Below are 26416 nucleotides of genomic sequence, written 5' to 3' on the forward strand. Positions count from 1 at the left end.
TCCTGTAAGGACAAAACGCTGTCCCCTCCAAGACGGAAGTGGTCCAGTGTAATCAACCTGCCACCAGGTTGCAAGCTGGGTGCCACGGGGAACAGTGCCATATCAGGGGCTCAGTGTTGGTCTCTGCTGTTGGTAGATCTGGCACTCAGCAGCAGCTGTAGCCAGGTCAGCTTTCATGAGTGGGAGTCCATGCTGTCGAGCCCATGTATAACCTCCATCTCTGCCACCATGGCCACTTTGTTCATGGGCCCACTGAGCAATGACAGGGATAGCTGAAGAAAGAGGCTGACAATCCACAGAGCGGGTCATCCGATCTACTTGATTATTGAACTCATCTTCTGATGAAGCCACTTTTTGATGAGCATTTACATGAGACACAAGTGTGTTCACATCCTTTGTGCATTTGGAGAGATCTATCCACATGCTTCTTCCCCAAATGTCTTTCTCACCAATTTTCCAACCATGTTCCTTCCAAGTCCCTGACCATCCAGCCAAACCATCGGCTACAGCCCATGAATCAGTATATAATCGCACTTCTGGCCATTTCTCCTTCCAAGCAAAATGCATGACCATGGTGCACTGCCTGAAGTTCTGCCCACTTTGAAGTCTTTCCTTCCCCAATGTCCTTCAGGGTTGTTCCAGAAATTGGCTGTAATGCCGCAGCTGTCCACTTCTGAGTGGTGCCTGCATAGCATGCAGAACCATCTGTAAACCAAGCCCTAGTCTTCTCTTCTTCAATCAACCGATCATAGGGCACACCCCATGAAGCCATAGGTGCATGCTTGAGAACAGGAGGCATTGTAACAGAAGTAGGAACCATAGGCATTTGGGCAACTTCTTCATGTAACTTGCTTATGCCCTCCAGGCCTGCTCGAGCCCAGTCATGCATATACCACTTCCATTTGATAATGGATTGTTGCTGTGCACGGCCTACTTTATGTCTTGGGAGAGTCAGATAACCCCCAGCTCATGATGGGCAGCTCCAGTCGCATGGTAACTTGGTGGCCCATTGTCAAACGTTCAGTTTCAACTAAGGCCCAATAGCAGGCTAAGAGCTGTCTCTCAAAGGGAGGATAGTTGTCTGCAGATGAAGGCAAAGCCTTACTCCAAAATCCCAATGGCTTCCACTGTGATTCCCCTATGGGGGCCTGCCAGAGACTCCAAACAGCATCTTTATCTGCCACTGATACCTCAAACACCATCGGGTCTGCTGGATCATATGGCCCAAGGGGCAGAGCAGCTTGTAGAGCACCCCGGACCTGTTGAAGGGCCCCTTCCTGTTGCAGGCCCCACTCAAAGTAGCTGCCTTCTGAGTCACTTGATACATGGGTCATAGTAACACACCCAGATGAGGAATGTGCTGCCTCCAGAATCCAAAACAGGCCCACCAAGCATTTTGCTTCTTTCTTAGTGGAGGGAGGGGCCAAATGCAACAACTTATTCTTCACCTTAGAGGGAATGTCTCTGCGTGCTCCACACCACTGAACTCCTAGAAATTTCACTGAGGTAGAAGGCCCTTGAATTTTGGTTGGATTTATTTCCCATCCTCTCATGCGCATATGCTTAACCAACAAGTCCAGACTGTCTGCTACCTCCTGCTCACTGGATCCAATCAGCATAACATCATCAATATAGTGGGCCAGGGGGAAGTCTTAGTTTCCAGTTCAATGGAATGTTTGTTGTCTCTCCTGGCAGAAGCACTCCCTCCTCTGGAATCAAAACATCTAAGCCAGCAGAGTGCAAAGTCGAGGGTACAGGAAGCAAAAATTTTCCTAGTGGGTCGCCAGGGGTGATAATGAGTGGAATCATTCCCACTTCCACCCCGTGATTGCTGGACCCGTGAATCCTGGCCATAGGAGAAACTGTACCATGTATTAGATGCTGATTCAAAGCATACACTGCCTTCTGGAGGACCCTGTCCCAGCTCTCCAGGCTATTGCAACCTAATTTGCGCTGTAACTGTGTCTTCTACACAGGCCAAATAGGAGAGTTAAAGGGAGATGTGGTGGGAATCACCACCCCTGCATCTTCCAAATCCTTGGTGGTAGCACTAATTTCTGCAATCCCTCCAGGCATGTGATACTGTTTTTAGTTCACTGTTTTCCCTGGCAGAGGCAATTCCAGTGGTTTCCATTTGGCCTTTCCATCCATAATAGTGTTCCCTCCACAGGACAGGGAACTAATGTGGGGATTTGCCAATTCCTAAGTATATCTATCCCAATTATACATTCTGGTTCTGGGGAAATAACCACAGGATGAGTTCAGGGACCCACTGGACCCACTATCAGTCGGACTTCAGCCAAAACTCCATTTATCACCTGACCTCCACAAGCCCCTACTTTAACTGGAGGTCCACAATGCTTTTTAGGGTCTCCTGGAATCACTGTCAACTCAGAACCAGACTCCAATAGGCCTCAGAATGTCTGATTATTTCCTTTCCCCCAATGTACAGTTACTCTAGTAAAAGGCCGCAGGTCCCTCTTGGGAAGGATGGGTGAGAGGTGAACAGCATAACTCTTTGGTACTGTGACAAAGTCCTTTCTCAAGGGCACTTGGCCTTCCCTTCATTCAAGGGGTTCTGAGTCTGTAAACTGTCTCAAGTCTGGAAATCGGTTGACTGAGCAAGATTCTCTATTGCTACGATCCAATACTGACTTCCTGTCATTCGTCCTAGAGCTTTTCTCCTTACACAGATCAAATAAAAACTTAGTAGGTTTCTTAAGTATGTGGTTCCTGGAAACATCATGATTGATTAGCCAGTACCACAGGTCCATTCGAGTCATGCCATTGTAGATATTATTTTGCCTTTGCTGCCCATTACATTAAGTACACTCACCTTGTCTTTGGTAATTCAGTACTGCCACCTGATCCCTACTCCGAGGTCCTGTTACGCCTATTTAAACCACACTGTTTGTATGTGCATGGGTATAGGGCCATTCATGGAGCATACATAGCTTCTGAGGGGCCCCATCCCTCAATAAAATAGACTCTTCCTCTTTCAGCTGTCATTAACTGCCAATAGGTCCTCAGCTACAGGTGAAATAATGTCCTCCTATCCATTTTATGAGTTTATTTTTTAAGGTTTTTAAAAAATTTGTGTGTGTGTGTGTGTGTGTGTGTTTGTGTACAGTGGGGGCATGTGCACATGAATACAAGTGTCTGTGGAGGCCAGAAGAGGGCATCGGATTCCCTGGAGCTAGAGTTATAGGCAGTTGTGAGCTGCCTGATGTGGGTGCTGGGACTCAGACTCAGGTACTCTGGAACACTAGTATGCAATCTTAACTGCCAAGCTATCTCTCCAGCCTCAATTTTTTTAACTTTAAAAAAATTATTGAGAATTTTGTACATGCATGTAAGGCTCCATTTTATGTGATTTTTATGTGACTTGATTTTGTGCTTGTTCTGTGATTGTTGTCATAGCCACCATGAGTTCATGTGTGCAATGGCCCTGTCATGTCCAGAAACACTATTTTCCTGAGTCACCCACTGCCTCTCACTCTTACAGTCTTTCCTCCCATTATTCCATGACAGTTTCTGAACCTCGGAAATAGAGGGTATGATAGAGATGTCCCATTTATGGCTGAGCACTCCACATTCTTATTCTCTGCATTGACTGGTTGTGGCTCTCTGTATTAATCACCATGTACTGTTAAATGAAGCTTCTCTGATGAGGCTTGAGAGCATGTGCAAAAAGAGCACTATCTATGGTTATAAAGATAAGTACTTAGGGGGCAGTTTAATAACATGTCCGTTTAGTAGAATGGTAGTAGTATGTTCTCCCCTAGGGCCTATGACCTACCCAACTCTGGGTTCTTGGTCCAGCTAATGGTACCAAGTATGAGTTCTGTTATGTGGAGCAGGTCTTAAATCCAATCAGAAAGTGGTTGGTTACTCCATATTGTTCGTATCACTACTGTACCAGTGCATGTATCTTGCCAGTTGTAGTTCACAGTGCTCAGAGCTGGTGAAGACTGTTGATTGCTTTTTTCCCTCAGTTGTTGTGCATGTTAACCAGTAGAGATGAAGCTTTGAGGTGCCAGTCTGAAGGGGGATCATGTTGGTTCATTCATGTCTCAAAGTAAGTAGAATGAAGGCAGATGAGAAGCTACAGGGAGATGAAAAAAAGAGTATTTACTCTGCAAGGATGGAGCCAATGTTTAGAGCAAGGCTGATGCCCAGTCTCTCTCTCTCTCTCTCTCTCTCTCTCTCTCTCTCTCTCTCTCTCTCTCTCTCTTTCTTTCTCGCACGCCCATGCATGTGCGCTCTCGCTCTCGCTCGCGCTCTTGCTCTCTCCCTCTCCCTCCCCCTCTCTCTGGATAATCATGCTCAGAGTCATGAGAAGAATATTCTAAAACCTCATGGTGTTCTTTATTCTTGAACTATTTCTCCTACTTATTTGTCGACTAAATAAAGCTGAATCCTTGGGCCACACATTCAGCATCCTCCCTGACATGCACCTGCTTATCAAGATGGTCGCCCACTCTTCTTGTATTGGAGACATTCACATGCCATTCTCCCTTCCCAGAAAGGCCCTGGGTTACGCTTTCTCCAGGCCTCTGCACTTGTGGTTATTCTTTCTCAATCACCCTCACTTTTCATCTTCCCTTACTCACTCCTCCCTCAGATAAAAGTCCCAGTTCCTCTATGATGACACCAATCAGAAGGTCTCATTCCTTCCAACTTCAGTATCTCAGTATCCCCTTCCTGTCCCTCTCCTACATCACACTTCTTTCTTACCAGAATTAAGACAAATATGTCTATGGTCCTTTCTCTATGAGGTCAGCCTCACAAAGCTACGGTCCATCTCCTATTCATTCTCTTATTCAGCATGCAGCACCTCAGCACTGAGATTCTAATAGGTAAGTATTTCTAGAGTGTTTTTTATGAGGGAAGCCAACGTTCTGATTAATTTCCAACAGGTCAACTACTTTGGCAGGATGCTGTACCATCAATTCCATTTTACTCCTTCCATCATCTCAGTGTTAAGAAAAACAGTTTTATTTATCTTTATTTTACATGCAAAGAAACAGAAGCCTAAAGAATTGAAGTGGCTTAAAGCCAGTGCGCAGAAATTGGGAACACTCACTTGGAATCGTTCTCTTGTTCAGCAGGGCACCCGTCCTCACCACCTGTGGTGAACACTGTGCATGGCAAAGTCCTGGGGAAGTATGTCAGCTTAGAAGGATTCACACAGCCTGTGGCCGTTTTCCTGGGCGTCCCCTTTGCCAGGCCCCCTCTTGGATCCCTGAGGTTTTCTCCACCACAGCCAGCAGAGCCATGGAGCTTCGTGAAGAATGCCACCTCCTACCCTCCCATGTAAGACACTGGAGTAGACTTGGGCTTCTTTCAGTAGGGATATCTGTCTGAGGGTTATGCAGAAAGGAGTCAAAGCAGTTCCCTGATTGCTTGTACTTTCTTCTGGTGTCCTTAGGAACACTGGAGTATCTCAAGTACTTCCTAGGACTGTCAGAGCTTTCTAGAACCCATTACTAAGCAGGTATTTGTTATGTGCCAGGCATAATCTTGGTTCTGAAACACAATTAGAGACAAAACAAAGATCCCAACTCTCACTGGCTTGTATTATAGCAGGAAGAGGTAGATAATGCACTGTACGTAAACTAACAGAACAACTATATACATATTAGCGTGTGTTAAATGTTTAGGGAAATGCTCACTGAATCAGGTCAGAGAAATACTATCCTCAGGCAATTTATTCTCCTGTCTTCAACTTTGGTGTTCTTTGGAAGTGGAGTGGGTGTGATGTGTAACAGTACAATAGTATGCATCTAGTTACTTAATCACAACCTGATTGTTTGGGGGTGCTTCTGTCAACCTAGCTGGTAAAGTGCAGAAGCCTGAAGGATCCAGGGACCTAACAACAACCACCAGAGCAGCTCAGACAGTTACAAGTATCTGCTCAGACATCAGTAGTTGCAGCACAACTAAGATACAGCCCCTGACCTGGTACAGGGATATTGGAAGTAGTGCTTCTGGTTGATGGACATCTCCCAAGGACTAGGCCATGTTTTCCTGGGGTGGAGGATGGTGGTCACCCTGCAGTCTACCATACAAAGCTCAGCAGGGAGCAGGGCACTGCAGGAAATGTGACCTCCTAGGGTAAGCCAGTATATAAGCACTTCTCTTCAGAGCCCAAAGCATCCCAAAGGCTCTGGAAAGGGGAGACGTGCCAAGTCCTTCTCCCTTTGTAGGGAACCTTGGAGTACCCACCAGTAATCATAGAGACTTTTGTGCTCTGGTACCAGTATCATATACAGGCTCAAGCTTTCCAGTGCAAGGTTGAGCCATGATGACATGTTCAGATTCTCTCTGGTCGAACCTCAGGTGTTCCCTCTTACTTGCAGGTGTTCCCAAGACCCAGTGTCAGGACAGATGCTCTCAGAGCTCTTTACTAACAGAAAGAAGAGGATTCCTCTCAAGTTTTCTGAAGACTGTCTCTACCTAAATATTTACACTCCTGCTGACTTGACAAAGAATAGCAGGCTGCCAGTAAGTGGAAGGGACCCTGGCCCAGACTCCTGAGTTACAGCATCTAGATTTTCTGTGTAACTGGAAAGGGATGAAGACAGCTGGGGGCAGGAGTACCCAGACCAGGGCTGATTCTGGGGCCCAAAGCTTCTATAACCCCCAGAACATTGTTTCCTTTCCCTCATTTTCTTCCAGAGACATCAGAGTTCAGTGGAGGTTGCTTTGTATCTGGGACACACCTCTTACACTTCCAAGTTCTCTCACACTAAAAGTAGGAAAATAATGATGATTCTTAATTGCTAAGATAAAAATTTGATCCCCTGAGCTGTAATTTTCATTAAATTTAAGCTGAGAGGAAAGAGAAAATTGAAAACTCTAGCTGGTTCTTTTGTAAAATATATTCTAATTTATTTATTCTTTGAGAATTTTGAGCATGTATACAATGTGTTATGGTCAGATTCACCTTCACCCAAACCTTGAATACCTCCTAAATCTCCTACACCATGTCCCCTTCCCTACTTTATGTCATCTTTTTTTGTTTTGTTTTTCATAATCCACTGAGTCTCAGTACAATTCATATGACAATCCAACTTATTCTTTACATAAGGAGAAACTAAGGCTCTAGTGAGGGAAGCTAGGGCACACAGTGGGTAGGTGGGCAATAGTGTGGGCCTTTTGATGGTTAAAACTTTCCTTGATATGGACTAGGAGAAGCAGCCACTCTCACCTTTCTATCCACAGTACCTTGATAACATTCATTGGTCTGTGACAAAGGTATGAAGGGCTAGAAATCAAGAAGGCTCCTATTCACAGACCAAAGGGTCCAGTGCTACGACATTACAGGCCTGAACTGGGAAGGAGACAGACTGCCTTGCTGGGCACTGGTGACCAAGCTGGATGACCTCTGTAGTCTTTCCCAGTGTGCCCCCTGTGTGGTTGTATCTTTTTCTAGGTGATGGTATGGATCCATGGAGATGGACTGGTAGATGGGGCATCAACTTATGATGGACTGCCCCTCTCTGTTCATGAAAATGTGGTGGTGGTGACCATCCAATACTGCCTGGGCATCTGGGGTTTCTTCAGGTAAAATATTGCATTTCTTCTCTAAACATTTATCCCTGAATTGGTGTCTTTTCTGTTGATATAAGCAAAGGCTTGAGGGTGTGGAATTACATCGAATTTGAACTTATTTAGCTTGGAGTTTGAGAGCTGAAAGTATGAGATTGTTATGGTTTCATCAGAGGAGCCAGTGGTGAGAGACTTTGGCTGTGCCACAACATTGTACAGAAATGAAAAATGGAACCTGAATATGCAGACAGATCACATGTTAAGGCAGAAAGCCAGAGAGAGGGGGCAATCCCCCTTTTCTTTTTTAAAAAACTCATTCACTGAAGAAATAATTAGGGTACTAGGAGATTTGTATGAATTCCTTCCCAGAGCTGCATCCCCAGTGAGCAAATAATCTTCCATTAGACCTCACATTTTACAGGTCCTATCATGGTCAAATAATGCAATAATAGAACCCCAGACTCCCACACTGAACCCTTGGTAAGCAAACCTTATGCAAACCCTAGCACTCAGTGCTGCTCCTTGCCAAAGCTCTAGTAAGAACCCCAGGTGCCCGGCCATACAATTATTATAAGCATTTATTATTACAAATCTGCTATAGCAGCTTTTGATACTACACAGTGCCCAGAGTCTGTCATTACTCTCCACAATGCTTCCATGTTATTTACAATGACAGAAGTCCTCACCAAGGTCCACAGCACCTGCTTCATCTGCATCTCACACTGCCTACATTCACACTTCTGCTTCTGGGGCCCTGGGACCTTCATGCCCACTGCTTTTCCTGACTGCAGTTTCCTACTTTGAATGTCTACGACACTCTCTTTCTCATTTCATTCATATTTGCACTAAATGCCCTTGCCTCAGTGAGGTCTCTGATTTTTCAATCTGAAATACCACCCTTCAGTCCCACATCTGCCTAATTTTATTTTTTCCACTAGCTGGTATTTTTTTTTCATCTGTTGGCTTGTGGTCTGCAGTAGGAGCCAGGTGTTCATAGTTTTTGGAACAGAGTGCAGAGTCCCCCCATAGAACATTGCTGTAGCATTGAGAGGCAGGTAAAGACTCAGGTCAGTGATGCAGAGCCCGCTGTTATTTCAGAAAGCTCACTGAGAGCCTCAGTCTTTCTCTAGGCCTGAGAACCCAGCTATGGCACTTCTGCCCCGACCCACTGTTGTCTTACAGCACAGGAGATGAACACAGCAGGGGGAACTGGGGTCATTTGGACCAGATAACTGCACTGTACTGGGTCCAAGACAACATTGCCAACTTTGGAGGTGACCCAGGAACTGTGACTATCTTTGGAGAGTCAGCAGGAGTCTGATGAGGTGCAAGTGTCTCTGTTTTTGTAAGTGTTCCTGACACCAGGCCTCTTGTCCAGGCTTGATATAGCTACTGGTGGGATCTCTTGGAGACCGGTCAATCTAGCCATAGGAAGCACAGAGCTCAGCTTTATATCCTGGGTCATAACAAACACCAGCTATAGACTTCACCATGCCATTCTCCCCTTACTTACTGAATTTTCTTTCTCTTTGATAATCAATTTAGCATTAGGGTGTGTGGTATGTAAACTCCAAATAGCAAAGCTCAAGCATAGAACTGGGGAAATGGGCAGCAGACCTCAATCCTAGCCAAAGAACTATTGGTAGCTGATTGTTCCTCGGTGAGGGAGAGTTGATCTTTAAGGGAGAGACTCTAAATAGGCTGAATAGACCCCAGTGGATGAACTTGCACTGAGGGACAACTGGGTATAATAACTTGACTTGATAGGACTTAACATAAATGACAGAATGCATGAAATCCTATTGGGTGGTAATGGAAGCGTGCAGGTAGGGGAGAGGGTAAAGATGATTAAGATACTTTTTATGAAATACACAAAAATTCAATAAAAATAAGTAAGTAAAATTAAAAACAAAATGACATAAAATCAAGGGGAAAAGGGGGGATGACATAGTTGAATCATATGTCATTGTTTGGTTCCAGGCTGGAGCTACATGTTGAGGGTACTAAAGCGCTCAAAACAGGCAGGGGTGTCCCTGGAGGTAACTTGATGGTTTTCCTATGTCCACGATGGAAGGCAGCATTCTCTGGGACTGAGGAACAAGGTGGGCTGGGGTACCTCGGTTATTGGAAACACAGATGTAAACTGAAATGGAGAATGGACAGGGGATGTGGGTCACGGGCCCAACTGTGAGATATAAAGCATCTTCAGGGTGAGGCACAAAGTACAGCAGCACACCGAGGGACGCAGTAGAAGACACTGGCGGCTTTGAGAACCCCTCCAACCCCCCTCAGAGTTCAGGAGAGAATCAGCCACAATACATTTTTTTCAAGCACGCATTTTATATTTTGATTCCTAAAGAAAATGTTCATGCTTTTAAAAATAGAGACAAAGAAGAAATATAAACAAACCCAAAGAAGCTGGGCATTATGTTACATGCCTATAGTCCCAGAACTCAGGAAGCTGAAGCAGGAAGGACAGAAGATCAAAGCCAGCCTGGGCTACAGAGCCAACCAAAGCCCATTCTGGGCTATGTAATAAGACATTGCCTTAACAACCCAAAATATAAAAGAAAATAAACCCAAAGGGAAAAATCTGGTATCTAGTAGTAGTCACTGTGGGCATTTGTGTTTCCCACAAATTTATTGATCTGTATGTCTCAGCTGTCTATTATCTATTCCTTCAAACACCTATTCAATAGTCTCTCCATGTGTATCTCAGTAATTTTATCTTATAATTAAAAATATTTATTATAACACTGTAACAAATATTTCTTTCAATAGCAACCAGGCTTCTGAAACATTATTTTTATAGCTGTACAGCATTCCAATGTAACAATGAAACTTAGTTTATGTATGTAATCTCATTGTAACCTCGTGCTATTTTTGATTTTGAACATTATAAGCATTATTACCATGCTTAGAAAATTTTATGGGCCTATATGATCACCTTCCTTATGATAAATTCTTTCTTATGTTTATTTTTACTGAATTTTTGTGCATTCCATAAATAAATCTTAATCACATTTAGAGCCTCTCCCTCAGCTGTACCCCCCATACCCTTCCACCAGATTTTATGCATTCTGTCATACATGTTAAGGTTTATCGAATCAAGCTTTTGTACCCAGATGTCCCTTGGTGCAAGTTCATCCATTGGAGTCTAGTCAGCCTATATAAAGTCACTCCTTTAAAGAAGATCACCTCTCCCTTACCCAGCAGGAATCTGTTGCCAATAGTTCCTTGCCTAAGGCTGGGGCCTGCTGCCCATTTCCCCAGTTCTGTGCTGGGTTTTTTGTCTGCTGAGTCTGCATGGGTCTTGTGCATGCTGTGACCATTGCTAAAAGTTCATGTGAACAAGTTCCCAGAGGCCTGGAAGACTCTGTTTCCTCATGTTCATTTACCAATCCTGGCTCTTACAATCTTTCCATCCCCTCTTCCACAATGATTCCCGAGCTATGAGTGGGTGAGGTTTGATATAAGAGTCCTATCCAGGGACACACTTTCTGCCGTCTCTTATTCTCTATATCTTGGCCAGTTGTGGCCTTCTGTGTCCATCACACTCTGTTGCATGATGAAGCTTCACTGGTGAGAGTTGATAGATGCATTAATATTCTCTCCACCCCCTGTTCTGTTATGATAAATTCAGAGTAATGAATTTCTGAAAAGAAATTTGTGGCTAAGAATTGATAGACTGTCTTTAAAGTAGTTTTGATTGTTCTGATGGGCACTTGGCACATATTTCCTGTTCTGTTTTCTATTTTGGACTCTGGTTCCATGTTGCTGTGAGTCTTTTGAAGAAAGTGGATCCATAGGGAACCTGGAATGTGTGCTGGGACAGGTGAAGACCTCTCATGTCCACAGAGCAACAGGGTCCCCAGGGGAATGGCTGTGGCAGAGTAGCAGGTAGACAGAGCCTTAAAGGGCAAGTGAGTCACTGACCCCTCCTGTGAGCATAAACTCTCCTCTCCCTCACTAGGTGTTGTCTCTACTGGCTAAGAACCTCTTCCACAGGGCCATTTCTCAGAGTAGAGTGATCCTCAATCCCTGCTTGTTTGGGAGAGGTGCCAGGCCCATTGCTAAGGTAGGTGTCACCCTGGACAGATCCTGCATCTTTTCCTCTTCTGTTCTGGTATGCTCAAGGATTTTTCTTGCTGTAAGATTCAGCTGAGGTGCTCACAAATTGTCTGAAACAAGAATGAGTGAGCAGGAAGGGCTGCCTTATGACCCGAATCTAATCCTATACTTTCTGAAAAGTTTCATATGGAATATGTCATTCAGGCGTCCAGCTTTTGGCACACAATTTAGTGTATACTTTGTGCATATCACATCTAATCATCACTTTCATCTATGGGTGGTGAAAATGAGGCACAAGAGTGATTGAGTGGCTTGTCTAAAGTGACATGTGAGTGGTAGAGGTGTGATTTGATACCAAATATGAAATCCTTTATTTCAAACATTTAACCTTGATCTCAAGCAGCCTTTTCAGGGGCTTTAACCTTGAGAACATCTGTCACCCCCTTTGCTGTTCTAGGGATGGGCACATGACCATTTATCAGAATCAAGTTAATAGAGACAGATATTATATAACCAGCTCATGTTACTGGTTTAACCAGTAGCAGAAGTTATACTTTTTGGGATCCATTGCCCACATTTTCTGGCCTAGAGTAGTTTTAGCAAGCCCCTGCTGTCTTTAGAAACTAGGCATAGGATAGAACTCACTATCTACATGGATAGAGGGAAGAAACTTGGCTTTTGACCTTTGCTGCTTCCTGCAATCTCTTACAGAAAGTTGTTACTCTTTCTGGGTGTAAAACCCCACCTCTGCTGTCATAGTTCGCTGTCTGCACCAGAAGACAGAGGATGAGCTCTTACGCATCACACTGAAAATGGTAGGCATGCCAATCTAAGTGGCCTCATCCACGGAGGTTTGGCCCAAACCTTCATGGGTTCATCTGTCCTCTGCCTCTAACCTGCCTGCCTCTTAACCTCATAGAATAGTGTTAATTTTCTGATCTAAGTAAAATTTTCATTATTTTCTTATGAATTATCTCAAATATAAAAATATCAACAACAACATAATGAAAAATTTACTGTTATGAGAAATAGTCTCCTAACTTTATCAAAATTTAATTCTTAAACATTTTTGTTTATTGGTGTATTTTAAGACATTAAAATACCATGTCCTCACACATAGCTATCTAACTGAATTTTGGGGTTAAGAACGTGCAACACAAGGTTGTTTAGGAAGTGTCACAATTTATATTGGTTGATGTAAAATTTAATTTATAACATGTTAGTAGCACACTTTTCTAGAGTTTTTAAGACCCTGGTTAGAGCTCTAGCATAGCCATTTTTTCTTCACCAATTCATCTATTATCTGCCCACTCATTTCTAGAACCAATCCTATTTATCACCTTTTTATCAATCTCGTAGAGATTCATCCAAAACTTTTAATCCCTAGTGTCAGTCTATCCAACATCCATGAACCATCCAGCTTGCCGTTACCCACATCCTTCCACTCAGTCCTCCAAAAACAATGGTCCATCCTTAACATATCTCTTGGTTTTCACCTGTTTATCAATGAATACACCTAAACCAACAGTATTATTTTTATTGGCAACTGCATCCATCTATCCACTTGTCTGTTTGTCCATGTAACTCTGATCAGTATACGGAGGGAAGTGAAATGGGAGACTATGAAGATATAAACTGGACATTATCCCTGATCACATAGAGCTGTTCCAGAAGAATCACTGCTGTGTTGGGTTGAATGTGGTGGCAGTTCAGGGAGAAGAACATTAACAATAGTCAGGATGATTATTGCTCAATGAAGTGACATTGAGAGATTGGTGAATAGTCACAGGTGTCTGCCATCACTAAGAAGAATGGTAGGATATGGCCAAAGGAACTAGTTCCTTTGTGAGAAAGGGGTGAATAGGAATCCAGGAATCACCCAAGTTCTTTTCTTCTACAACTGGGCCTTGGGTACTATAGGATATATCTGGACCCCATGAATTGAGTCAATGTGGGCTAAGAGCTTTCATCCTCAGGCTTAGATAAGGTGGTCAAGTTATTCAAATAGTTAAAACACTGTTATTTCATTAAATAGCTCCAAATGCAAATATTTCATTTGGCACTGGAGGACCCAGCTCACATAGGAATAGCTGGTATTTTGGGGGAAACTCAGAGAACCTAAGCTCCCAGGCCATACTGAGGTTTTCTAAGGTCTTCTGGAAGTGCTTCCAGGATTATCCCCTGACCTCAGCTCACGTGCACTTATGGTCATATTCATGGGTGTGTATAAATACTTAGTACACACTTTGCTGGTGAGACTACAATACTGAGTGGAGATAGCCTAGTACCTGCTTTCCACATACAGGAGAGACCCTGTAGTTAAACTATAGCAATCAGTACACTCTTTCACAAAGAAATGCATATGTTAGGATGAATCTCAGCAAGATTGTAGGTATCATAGCTTTCTGATATTGGGCAGAACATTCTTTTTTATATTTTTATTATTTTTATTTTATGTGTATGAGTGTATTGCCCGCATGTATGTGAGTGCACCCGTGCCATGCAGTGCTGCGGTGGTCAGAAGAGGGCTTCAGATTCCCTAGAAACTGGAGTTAAGGACGGTTCATAGCTGCCATGTGGGTGCTGGGAATCGAACCCGGGTCCTCTGCAAGAGCAGTCAGTGCTCTTAACCGCTGAGCCATATCTCCAGTCCCAGAATATTCTTTTTAAGTTTCCTTGAACAGAAAACAAAATGTGTTATAGCAGACTTTTTGAGTAATTTTCTGGAGCAAATATCTTAGAGCACAGCTGTACTCAAATGCCTGAAGAAACTGCCAGGAGTGTATCTATCTCTGTTTCTTAGATTTCATTCCTTTCCTATTTTGTGTGGGGGTGGGGAGTGGCTTCTCTCTGAAACAGTCTGTTCTCTTAGGAGGTTAAGGAACTCAGAACTCCAGACTTACTCACAATACCTGGTTGAACTGCTAACTAGCCTCAAAATGTAAGCAATATTTTTAGAGAAAACTCAATTGGGAAAGTTTTACCAAGATCTCTGACTTATGGGCAAACAGACTGAAGTGGTGTGTCAGTGCAGAAAGTGCATTTGGGAAGACCCAGCACTGTATCAATCCAAGCAAAGGACCTGAGCAGTGGAGTGCTGAGATCTTGTTGGAATCTGGAATTTTTCTATTTTCTATATTCAAGGAAAAACTGTCCTGGCTCACATGTAGCTTCCTGAATTCATGAAGCAGGAGTGAGGGAGGGGAAATGTGGGGGAAAGTTTGAGGGGAACATATTTTCCTGCCAGTCCATCAGAAGCATAGCTTTATTTACCTTTGAGGCCTCTGTATACACCCCATGGTCACCTTGAGTTAATTCTACTACTCTCCAGGGGGTAAATTAGGGTGTTGGTACCACAGAGAACCAATAAAGTCCAGAGAAGAAGAAATGAAGAGGAACACAGGCAGCAGAGGTCCTACCTAAGCTCCAGCATCCCTGAGCAGACCCAGTGCCTATCCCTCGCTGCTGCCCTCCCTCATCCTGCTCCACCCTTGCCCATGCCCAGAAGACCCAGTGTAGGTTCTCTTAGCCTTGGCCCAGGCAAGTTGGAATCAGAGCAGAGAACCTAATACCTGAAATGGCACAGCTCAAAGGACCAGCTTTTGTACATAGAAGTTTTCTTACCACCAACATTCTCTGCCTTTGTCTACACAGAAATTTGCTGTTCTTCATTTTCTTGGATACCCCAGAGACGTAAGAACCCTTGCTTTCTAAATTAACCAATAAGTCCAAAACAATTCTCCTTTGTAGACTCATACTATTCCTACTGAGGTCTAGAATGGGGAGGGTTACCAGGGTAACACAGCCAGTAGGACGAAGGCAGGATGGCCTGGCTTGATTCAGTGCTCTCAGTCAGAAAATACATGTCTCCTGGGTTCACATATCCCGCTTTAACGGACATTTCATGGTTCCTAACATGACTCTGTGGGAAGGGGATTCACTAGACCCTTCTATGCCCAGGAGACTAAGATGATGAGGAGGTGTTGGAGAGCCCTCACTGTGGAACACAGGTTTCTTGAAAGGATCCAGGGCTGATGCAGTGTGAGGGAGGAGCCTGAGATCTCAGTGTTACAGATACCACCCTGCTTCCAGTGTCCAGGAAACTCCAAAGTGTCCTCTCTTATCTTCCTCATGTCCCCCAGCCTTCAGCACTGGCCAGGATCCAGAGACATTAGCTATGCAACATCTATAGTCCCATCGCCTGCCTACTCCCTCCCTGAGATCCCAGCACTTCCCTCAAAAGTTCTATGAGAATGAAATGAGATTATTTCTATTTCTGAGATTAATCAGAAAAGTTTTAAGAAACAGTTATTCAGTGGCAGGATGGAACTTAGGAGCTAGGACATGACAATGAAACATATGATCTACTTTCTTAGAAACTTCTATTATAGTCGGGGGTTGCAGTAGGAAAATAAATTATTAAACTGATGGTCAGAGTCAAGGCAAAATACAGGGGAGATGAGACGGATAGATAGTGGTTTATTTGAAGAACAGAGTCAGGCTATACTTGAAGAGTTGGTGGCATCTGAGTCACGCTCTGAAGGAGCGATGTCTGCCATATGTCAGGAAACCTAGAGGAGGCAGTTCTCCAGGAAGAGAGAATTGTAGTTGCAAAACAGTGCTGAAGGAAGCCACTGTGTTTGGAGTGAAAGGAGGTAGAGGGTGTAGGAAGTGGGGTTGGTCACTTGGCTTGTGATTTGGCATGAGAAGGGAGGTGTTTAGAGGACTTTAAGCAGAGCGGTGATGTGGTGAATTTGCACGTCTCTTGGATTACAATGCATCGATAGGTTATAGGAAAAGGTCAGGGGAGAGGTCCAGACCATCTGAGAGTCCTTTGTGAAACAGTAACACAGGCAAAGAATTCTGGTGTGATATACCAGGGCATGGACAATGAGATGGCCAGACATTGCTGGAGTCTGTGCACTTTGAAGGAATATCTGAGTAGGACTTGCTATGGATGTGGGGAAAAGAACTGAATGAAGGATGAACCTGACCCTATGACCCAAGCAGCCAATGCACAGCATCACAGCAATACACACAACACCACAGTGCAGCCACCAGCACCCCAGAGGAACATTGTCAAGTCTCAGGTCTCAGAGATGCTAATGTGGGGGACCTCCTCTAGCAGGCAGCTCCACCTGGACGCTCTCTGTCTTCATTGCTTTTAGCATTCTCCGCCTGTACTATCCCATTTCACTCCATGTCCCCTGGTATCATTAGACACAACCTCAAAAACAAGGGAGAACATGTTACCTTCCTTTGTAAAAACCTGACCTTGACTATAAGACAAATCCCCTTGCTTCCAAGAAGTAGGTCTTACAAAACATGCCTCAGATCAATACTTAGGATACTTCAGGGTCTACAATGTGTGTAATGCCCAGGTCCCATCTGAGATCTATAAAGAAGCACTCTCTCTCATTGTTTCCTTTCGTGCTCATTGTGCTGTGTTTGGTGTCACCTTTTTAAAAACAATTATTTGCTTGTTTTAAAACTATTTTAAATAACCTATACATTAGGCTTCATTATGTCATTTTCAGAACACTTCTGTTGATTCTTTTCCACCCCTTCCTCATCAGCCAGCATGTGCTTTCCTATCGCGTCATGTGTCTCATTGCTCTCCCCATCCACCTCCTTAATGCATCCTTTCCCCCTAGTGGTGCCCTAGTTTCATATCCACATTCACCCCCTTAAACACATAAACATCATAATCTAGAATTTGCATATGATAAAAATACACAATTTTTGTCTTTCTGAGTCTGGGTTACCATGCTTAAAATTCTATTTCCTAGCTCCAATAATTTTTTCCCTGAAAATTTCATTTTATTTTTCTTTACAGCTGAATAAAATTCTATTGTGGATGCATACCATGTTTTCATTATCCAGTTATCCATTGATGAACCTCTAGCTGTTTTCCTGTTTTAAATAATTCCCCTGTTTAAAGTGCTCTCAGGCATGATGATAAGTAGTTTTGTAGTGTCCCCAAGCACAGAATGCTATTAGAGGCCCTACAGAGAAGATCCCTGGAGCAGATGAGCATCCTTCAGGCTTCAGTTACGATGCTCTTGATCATGAAGTCGGTGTTGACGAGTCAAGAATACAGTATGTCTAAAAGAGAGGAGATTTGCTGAGCTGAGGGTGAGGCCATCCTACAGAGTGGTCATGTGGTACCTATAGCATATGACTAAGGTGGGAAGGATGGGAGTGAGCTAAATTGTTGGGCTCATGAGATAACAAAGTTTTAAAAAATATTTTATCTTTATCTTTGTTGTGTGTATGAATATATTGCCTGCATGTATGTAAGTGCACCCGTGTCATGCAGTGCCCCCAAAGGTCAGAAGAAGGCATTGGATTTCCCTGTAACTGGAATTACAGATGGTTGTTAGCCACCATGTGGGTGCTGGGAATTGAACCTGGGTCCTCTGCAAGAGCAGCCAGTGATCTTAACTACTGAGCCATCTGTCCAGTCCTATAACACAGTTTTAAAAACAGTGGACAGCACAGTGATGAGGCAAAAGCCAAATAAATTTACAATTGTATTACTTGGAGTAAAAAAAATACTACATCCTTCCCAGCTAGTGTTTTGTTATAAATAAATTCTCTATGTAAATAATATTTTGGAAGAAAATTGTATTATATGTTTTTTAACATAAATAGGCACATCAAACAAAAAAAGGATGAAAAGACCCCAAGACCTAACTCTAGAATTACTTTTGGACAATGACTCAATATTTGTTAATTCAGGATTTGCTGCAACTTTGCAACTCAAACTACAAATTGAGATATGTACATCATTGTGGTAGAAACTTGACTTTGGGAAAGTTCCCACATCCATTTCCTACCAGTATCATCTTACCATTTCTCTCTTTTTAATCACACTTTTGCCCTTGATGACTCATAGACTTAGCTCCCATTGGGACCTTGAGTTTCTGTGGCCATAGCCACTGAAGTCTAAGTGGTGGCTCAGCCCCCAGACAGAATAAGTAGACACTGATGTTACCTGGGTAGGGTACTCACAGGCATTACATTTCTCTTTTCCTCAGAGCTATCCTTTCTTGCCCGCTGTGATTGATGGAGTGCTGCTGCCAAAGTCACCAGAAGAAATTCTGGCTGAGAAGAATTTCCACACTGTCCCATACATAGTGGGGACCAACAAGTAGGAGCTTGGCTGGAGCATGCCAATGGTGAGAACGTATGATCTCTTACTCAGATGTACATAGCCTCAACCATCACAATCCCACCTTCACTGCCATGGTTTCCTCCTACGGCCAGCCTCCTCTGATTCCATAGCTGTCCCATTGTCTTCAGTGGGTGGTTCCTTGGAAATATTCTGCAGAACTGTCCAACTGTCCTCTGGAAATAGCCCTGAGAACCCCTCTCCCCCAAATCATCTTTTCTCAAAGAATCCTGAAATTCCTGGGCTGGGGAGACCTTGTACAAACAATAATTGTACAAACAGAGCATCCAAGAACATCTAGAAAGGGAAAGGGCTGGAGCTTAGGAGAGTCAGGCTGTGATAGAACAGTTTCTACCTTGGACTTGAACTCAGAGGCCCCATAGATCTCTGCAGTCGTTCTCAGATGCCTCGTTACAAAGATTCAGAAAAAAATCACTTCTGATTACATTAACATTGGCTTTTAAAAGGTAAGAAGGAATTTTAATTTGTCAAAGATAAATACAGACACTGATTAAACCAATAAGGGACATCTTATTTTGTAACATGGCTGCAGTAGGGAAAAGGGAAAGCATGACCTGAGGTTAGATTCTTGACAGGAATAGCTGTGAAGGTTTCAAGGCTGAGGTGAACTCTAAGAGGCACACTATAATGGGAGCATTAAGTCCATGTCATGGGGTTAGTAAACTTAACTCATATCCATCAGCAAGAGGAATAGATTTCTCTCTCATCATGACCAGAAGCAAAGCTGTAAGTTGAAGTAAGGCCCTTATCAAAGTTATGACTTTGGGGGCTAGAGAGATGGCTCAGCAGTTAAGAGCAGTGGCTGCTTTAGCAGAGGACCCAGGTTCAATTACCAGCACCCAAATGGTGGCTAGCAGCAGTTCATAACTCCAGTTCCAGGGGAATTCAATGCTCTCTTCTGACTTCCACTGCATAACATGAGTGCATTTACATTTATGCAGGCAATACACTCATATACATAAAATAAAAATAGTAACACACACACACACACACACACACACACACACACACTCCAGGGACTGGAAATGAGATCAAGAGTTATTTCCTGGAATGTTTATATATCCAATGTGTTCATAATGTAGCAAGAAGATTTTCTCTCAAGTCCTTGAGAACTTAATTTTGGTGGGAAATTTTTATTTCAAAGGCAGAGAAAGGATTGCTAATTGCAAAATGTTCTAAAGTTAGTGTTCTAAGAGAGGGCTCAGGGGCCAGTCTTCCCATCACTGTGTGTAGGCTGGAGAACAGAATTTCACTTGAATGTACTGAAATTTCCCATGCAAACATCAAAGGGACACTGGGGTCATGGTAGGACATGGATTTATAGTGTGAGAAGCTGTGCTGGAGGCAGTTCAGAGCTGAGTCCAGAGGTTGAGATAGGATCTGGACATATGGATAGTTATGCAGTGGGGTTTTTTTTTTTTTTTTTTGCAGAAGAACTTAAGAGGTCACCAAAACCAGCCATTGTGGTTGAATTTTGGCTTCCTTATTCACAAGACTGTGAGGGATAGCAAGCATTTTCTGTGTTCTCAGTCTGTACTATTCTGGCCTGAATGTTTCTTCACTATCTGGAGGACTGCTGTGTGTATGCATTGTATGCAATATAATATAATGGTATGCATGTGGTATATATTATATAATTTATTTTGTTATATATATATATAAGTACATATGTTATATATATATATAAGTACATATGTTATATATATATATAAGTACATTGTACATACAGTATATGGCATATAAAATATATATTATATATTTAAGTATTTTCTCACATGCCCAAGTTTCTGGATATAATCCCATTTGTTTCATTGATTATCTCTTCAGACACAACATCTCATATTTATCAAAGCTCAGTAATGAAGCTTCCTTACACAATGATTTGGTTGTTTGGCCATTTGGTTCTTATATTATTTCCTCATGATTCATGAGTGTTTGACTATTTCTTTAACAGATGATAGGCTTTCCACTCTTGGAAGGCAAACTGGATCAGAAGATGGCTGCAACCCTCCTGTGGCAGTCGTACCCCATTCTCATAAGAGTTTAGGAATTATGGGAATTGGTTGAGAAACAAAGAAATGTGATGCTTTCCCTAAAAATACAGACCAATTCAGTGGTTGAAGAAGTGCTTAGGTCTGGGGAATCAGACCCCGGTTTTGTTCTTTCCATCTTTGCTATTCTTGTAAGAAACTCCTTTGTCACTTGTCTCTCCAAAATCCAAGTGAATCCAGGGAAAGTTGTTGGAAAACAGTTTTATCTAGAAAGATAGCAAATCAAAGATGGAGGCTATCAACAATGCAGACCAGCAATGAAGAGTTGGAGGGATTAGACTAATGTAGATATTTATATAGAGGCATATCTGATAGGCATGCACCATGGTAGTTGCTAATTTGGGGTGCTCTCTCTTCTGACACATGGGTTGTAAGTCACTGCATATGCTGGACTCCATAGATCTAAAGAAAATCACTGACTAGAGAATCTTATGACTCATTTCTTTTTCATTTCACTTACCTAGAATAATTTATTTTTCTTTCTTTCTTTCTTTCTTTCTTTATTTTTACAAAAACTTTATTGAAAATTCCATACATGTATATAAGGTGTTTTGATCAAATCCATGCCCACTCCCTCCCCTCCAACATCCCCCCTTCCCCCGAAGAGGTGACCCTAAAATCTTTTAAGGATCAGATACAAGTTCCCAAATACTTTTGACATTTTTGGCCTTTGGAACATATTGAGAATTTCATACATGCATATAAGGTGTTTTGATCAAATCCATGCCCACTCCCTCCCCTCCAACTCCTCCTGTATCTCCCCATCACTTTTTTTCTGATAACTTCAAGTACTCTTTCTTCTTCTTTGATTTATTTCAGAATAATTTATTTTAAAGTTAATTATTAGTATACAAAAGTGTCTGGTGTTTTCCACAGAGAACAGGGGAAGATAGAAAAACTTATCTTTTCCCCACAGGACCAGCAGAAACTTGTAAAAAAAAAAAAAGACAGCATCTATTTGGGAATAGATTTAAACCATTAGGTAGTCAGTTAAAGGGGATTTTTTTTCATCAAAATCAGTGGGACAATAATGTTACTAAGATGCCTAAGCTCCAATGTTAATGACTTAAAATCATTTAAAGGCAAATGAATCTTAGAGTTTATTTTGGCTCCCTGTGGCTAACACCAGGAGTGACTGGTATAATACTCAAGTAGCTCATGCTCCAGGAAGCCATCTTAACTGCCTGGAGTGCACGCCATTGTTCATCAGGTAGAGTGGTCACTCTTTGATCTATTTCAGAACATCACTGAGACCCTGATTCCAGTGGCTATTGAGAAGTATTTAAGAGGGACAGATGATCTTGATAAAAAGAAATACCTGCTGCTGGATTTGATGGGAGATGTGATGTTTGGAGTTCCATCTGTGATTGTGTCCCGTGCCCACAGAGGTGAGTCTCAGGTTTCGGATGGAGACCAGCTGGGTCTCTGACTCTGCCACTTATCAGATTAGACAGACATGAAATCTGCTGAGGGTCAAGTTTCAAAACCTGAATCCATATGGTCTGTAATGTCTTGTTCTGCTTCTCCAAGTAATAGTCTGTGAGAAAAGGGTTCACATGCAATTTAAGTTATGAGATGACCCCAGAAAACTCTACAGAGAGATGAAGAAGTGACACAGGGAAAAGATGGAGATGGAAGCCAGTCTTGACAACAACCCAGTATGTGTCTACTTTAGACAGCTGCAGCTGGAGAGCTCTGGGGGAGCAAGTGGAGGAAACATCTTCAGGTTTTCCTATCTGAGCTGTCAGGGAACTGTATCCTTACCGGTGGCCACATCTCATTGGCTAAAGGTTTCTACTAGAGGTAGTTAGCTTTATAGCCCTTTCAGTTCTTGAAAGCATGAGCAGAGTTGGTTCTAGTGAACAATAAATAGTAAGAGTAAAATGTCTGGATGAGAGTAATTGATGCTGCATGAAGACTTAGGCTGGTCTGTTTCAGGGCCATGGAATACTCATAAAGAGCTATGATAATCATGTTTATCATTGCTGTGACAGAAAGCCTCACATAAGCAATGTAAGGTAGAAAAGATCTATTTCATCTCAGAGTCTCAGAGTTCCAGTCTGTGATGTTGGGAGAATGTGATGGAAGACCTCACATCATGTGGATAAAGAAGCAATGAAGCCATGTGGAGCAGCAATAGAAAGGGTCTAGGGTACGATGTGAACGTGGTCCCAGTGATGTATTTCCTCCAAACAGGCTGCACTTTTCATGGTGAATTAAACTCTTCTTAGGTCAAAATCCTGATGATCCAATTGTCTCTGGAAACACCCTCATAGACACACTCAAGGGTGCGATTTACTAGCTTTCTAGCCAGTATCAATTTTTTTCTGTATGTTTATGATTTAACTTGTTTTAGATTCCACATATTTGAACTATCCTGTGCCATTTGTCTTTCTATGCTTGACTTATTTAACTTAGCATGATGTTCTCTGTTTCCCCCATGTCACAAAGAGCATTTTGTTCTTAAAACTAAATAGAACCCATTGTCTATACATCCAAGTTTCCTTAACCTTTCCTGTGTTGATACACACAGGGTGATTCCATAGCTTGATGATTGTGAGTAATGCCAACGAACAAAGGGGTGGTGACATCTCTTCATCAAATTGTTTTCAAATATTTAAAATAAATCCCCATTAGTAATATTGCTGAATCATATTGTGGCTCTATCAGTTTGGTAAGGAGCCCCACATTGTTCTACGTTCATATTGTTCTAGATAGCTTTGATTGTCAACTTGACACACCTGAGGAGAGGGAGCCTCAATTGGTGAATTGCCTCCATTGAACTGGCCTGTGGTCCTGTCTGTGGGCCCATCCCACTGTGAGTGATGCCACCCCTTGGCAGGTGGCCCCATATTGTATAAGAAAGGCTGAGCATGAGCAAGCCAATAAACACTTACTCCATGGCCTGTGCTTCAGCTCCTGCCTCCAGGTTCCTGCCCTGAGTTCCTACCAGTGGGTTTCCTCAGTGATGAGCTGTGACCCAGGAGATGCAAGCCAAATAAGCACTTTCCTCCTCAAGTTGGTATTGGTCAGAGTGTTTTGTCACAGCAATGCAATTGAAAGCAATCTAGAACACACACCAACATTGTAAAAGGATTCCCTTTTTAAAATATCTTTACCAAGATTTTCAGTTTTTCAATTTTTGATAAAAGCATTTGGACAAGTGAGATAATAGCTCATTGTGTTTTTATTTGCATATTGCCAATGATTATCGACATTAAGTGTTTTTCATGAATCTTTCTTCCTGTTTTTCTTCTTTTGAAAGGTATTTTTCAAGCCTCTGAACAATTTTCTATTTCTTACTTTTTACTTATTTTTTTCTACTGAGTTGTTTGAGTCCCTTACATATTTTTTGAGTTGGCATTTGCTACATATAACTACTATGAATATTTCTCCTGCCATGTTTTCTTTGCTAATAATTTTCCTTGCGGTGAAGAATCCTTTTGTTTGGAGTCATCTGTTTTATCTATGTGGCTTACTGTGTTGAAGTTAAATCAAGCAATTGATTTGTCTGAGCTAAAACTATGTAGTTTTCCTTTAATTTCTTCTAGTAGTTTGGGGGTTTCTGATAGTATATTTGTCTTCACTCCATTTTAGTTGATTATTAATATATGAGAGGTCAAGTTTCATTTTCATACATATGGAAACCTAGTTTTCTCAACATTTGTTGTTGAGAGACTACTTGATCTTACTGTGTATTCTTGGCACCTTTGTCAAATATCAGTCAGTATGTGCCTCTGCTTATTTCTAGGCTTTATTATGCCCCACTGTTCAATATATATACACATAAATAAAGCAAATACTACCTTGTTCAAGTAACTATAGTTGTATAATGTAGTTTGAAATCAGGGAGTTTGGCATCTCCTGCTTTTTCTTATTACTCATGATTGTCTTGATGACTACATTTTTAGGCACATTTTTTTCTATTTCTATGAAGAAAAATGACAACGGAAATTGAACAGGAATTTAATTAAGCCAGCAGATTATTGTGAGCACTATGAACATTTTAAAATTAATCTCTACTCCATGTTGAGAGATCTCCTTCCATTTAGTTTTGAGTGTTTAATTTCCTTGATCTGTGAGGCATGGTTTTCACCATTCGGGTACAGCACCACCCTGATTAAATTTATTATTTATTATACTTATTGTTTGTACCGCACCTGCCATCATTGTGTAGGTCTCTCAAGGAATCAGTAGTGTTCAAGGTGTCTAGAGTTGGCATAAGGATGGTGCAGCTGGCTGGCTGACATGCTTCCAGCTCAAGGCAGCCAGGATAGCAAGGGAGAGTCCAACAGCTCATCTTTGCTTATTTACAGGAAAATTAACATCAGAAGGAGTGCTTACAATAACTCAAAGAACTTATGTTAACAGGGATGGTGATTTTAAGAGTTTTAATTGTTTAACACTTGCCCAGTCAGCCAGGGAGAGGTGAGCCCCCTTACCTGTCTCAGTGTCATCTATGTTATTCAGTTCTTATGCATATACTTGTTTGAGGTGGTCTCTTATGTTATGTTTAATTTCTGTGGTGTCAGTAGGAGGGTCTCCTTTTCATGTGAGTCTTTGGATTGATTTCAGTCTTCTTTCTTATTTTTTGGTTAGTCTAGGTTTATCAATTTAGTCTTTAAAAAACTCTTGGTTTTGTTCATCTTTTAAATTTTTAAAAAACTCTCAAACTACTAATTTCATTCTTCCAACTTTGCACTTTGTTATTTTTCTAATTCCTTGATCTTAGGTTGTTTGGAACTTTTTGAAAACTATAATGCTATTTTTATTTTAGCATTGAATTCTTGCAGATTTGGGTGAAAGTATACTCTTTTCTTCTATGAATGAAAGTCTGCAGCAACTGTAAATCGAATTTACTTCTGGGAAGCCCGTGAGTTCTAGGCTTTCTTCTCCCATAGTCCCATATCAACGGACACACTGTTTCTCCAAACTACATTTTAGAGAATAAAGATATGTATTTGGGCTTGCTAATAGAGCATATCATGGTGTGAGGTACTTACAAAGGTATAGATACCCATGGGCTTTTTTCCCTATGTCTCTGCTGAGTCTTCTAGATCTGGCTGCTGCCCCCATCCCCACCCCCACCAAGATGGCAAAGGCCCCTCCTCCCCTCTTGCTTAAGTCCCTCCCTTTCATGCAGTTAAGGCTGATTTGACTGGGTGGGAGGGATAACTGTCTCCCTCTCTTCCTACAGAGCAAACTATTAGACCTAAGTGGGAGAGGGGGATACTGGAGAAGACATCATCCATCTGTTTCTGATCATTCGGAGGACATGCCCATCCAACAGCAACTAAGAAAAAGTTTCTCAATTAACAAAAACACAACTGGTAATGCAAAATGTTTCAAAGGCAATCTAGTAAAAGAAATGTTCTTGAACAATAAATATAGGGCACTCCTTACATCAAAAAATATTACTATAACATTTTATAGACCCATTTCTCTCTTCAAATATGCATATATCCTTTTGCGAATATTTTTTCTTAAGTAATCTGAACCTTAGTCTGTTGTAGTATATTTCTTTACATCTTTTGTTATATAAAAA

General features: G+C 42.1%; 1 protein-coding gene across 1 annotated transcript in view; it reads left to right on the plus strand.

Moving 5' to 3' along the window:
• Positions 1–4828: 4828 nt before the first annotated feature.
• Positions 4829–26416, plus strand: part of LOC103749872 (carboxylesterase 1D-like) — a 28828-nt gene continuing 7240 nt past the window's right edge. Inside the window, 12 exon segments of the mRNA XM_029555906.1 lie at positions 4829–4859; positions 5070–5316; positions 6363–6507; positions 7439–7569; positions 8737–8899; positions 11528–11632; positions 12337–12364; positions 12367–12440; positions 15280–15318; positions 18666–18806; positions 20775–20861; positions 22112–22259. Coding sequence (XP_029411766.1) covers positions 4829–4859; positions 5070–5316; positions 6363–6507; positions 7439–7569; positions 8737–8899; positions 11528–11632; positions 12337–12364; positions 12367–12440; positions 15280–15318; positions 18666–18806; positions 20775–20861; positions 22112–22259 — 1339 coding nt within the window.

The sequence above is a fragment of the Nannospalax galili genome, unplaced genomic scaffold (genome assembly GCF_000622305.1).
Source record: "Nannospalax galili isolate Female #2095 unplaced genomic scaffold, S.galili_v1.0 scaffold1007, whole genome shotgun sequence".
NCBI lineage: Eukaryota > Metazoa > Chordata > Mammalia > Rodentia > Spalacidae > Nannospalax > Nannospalax galili.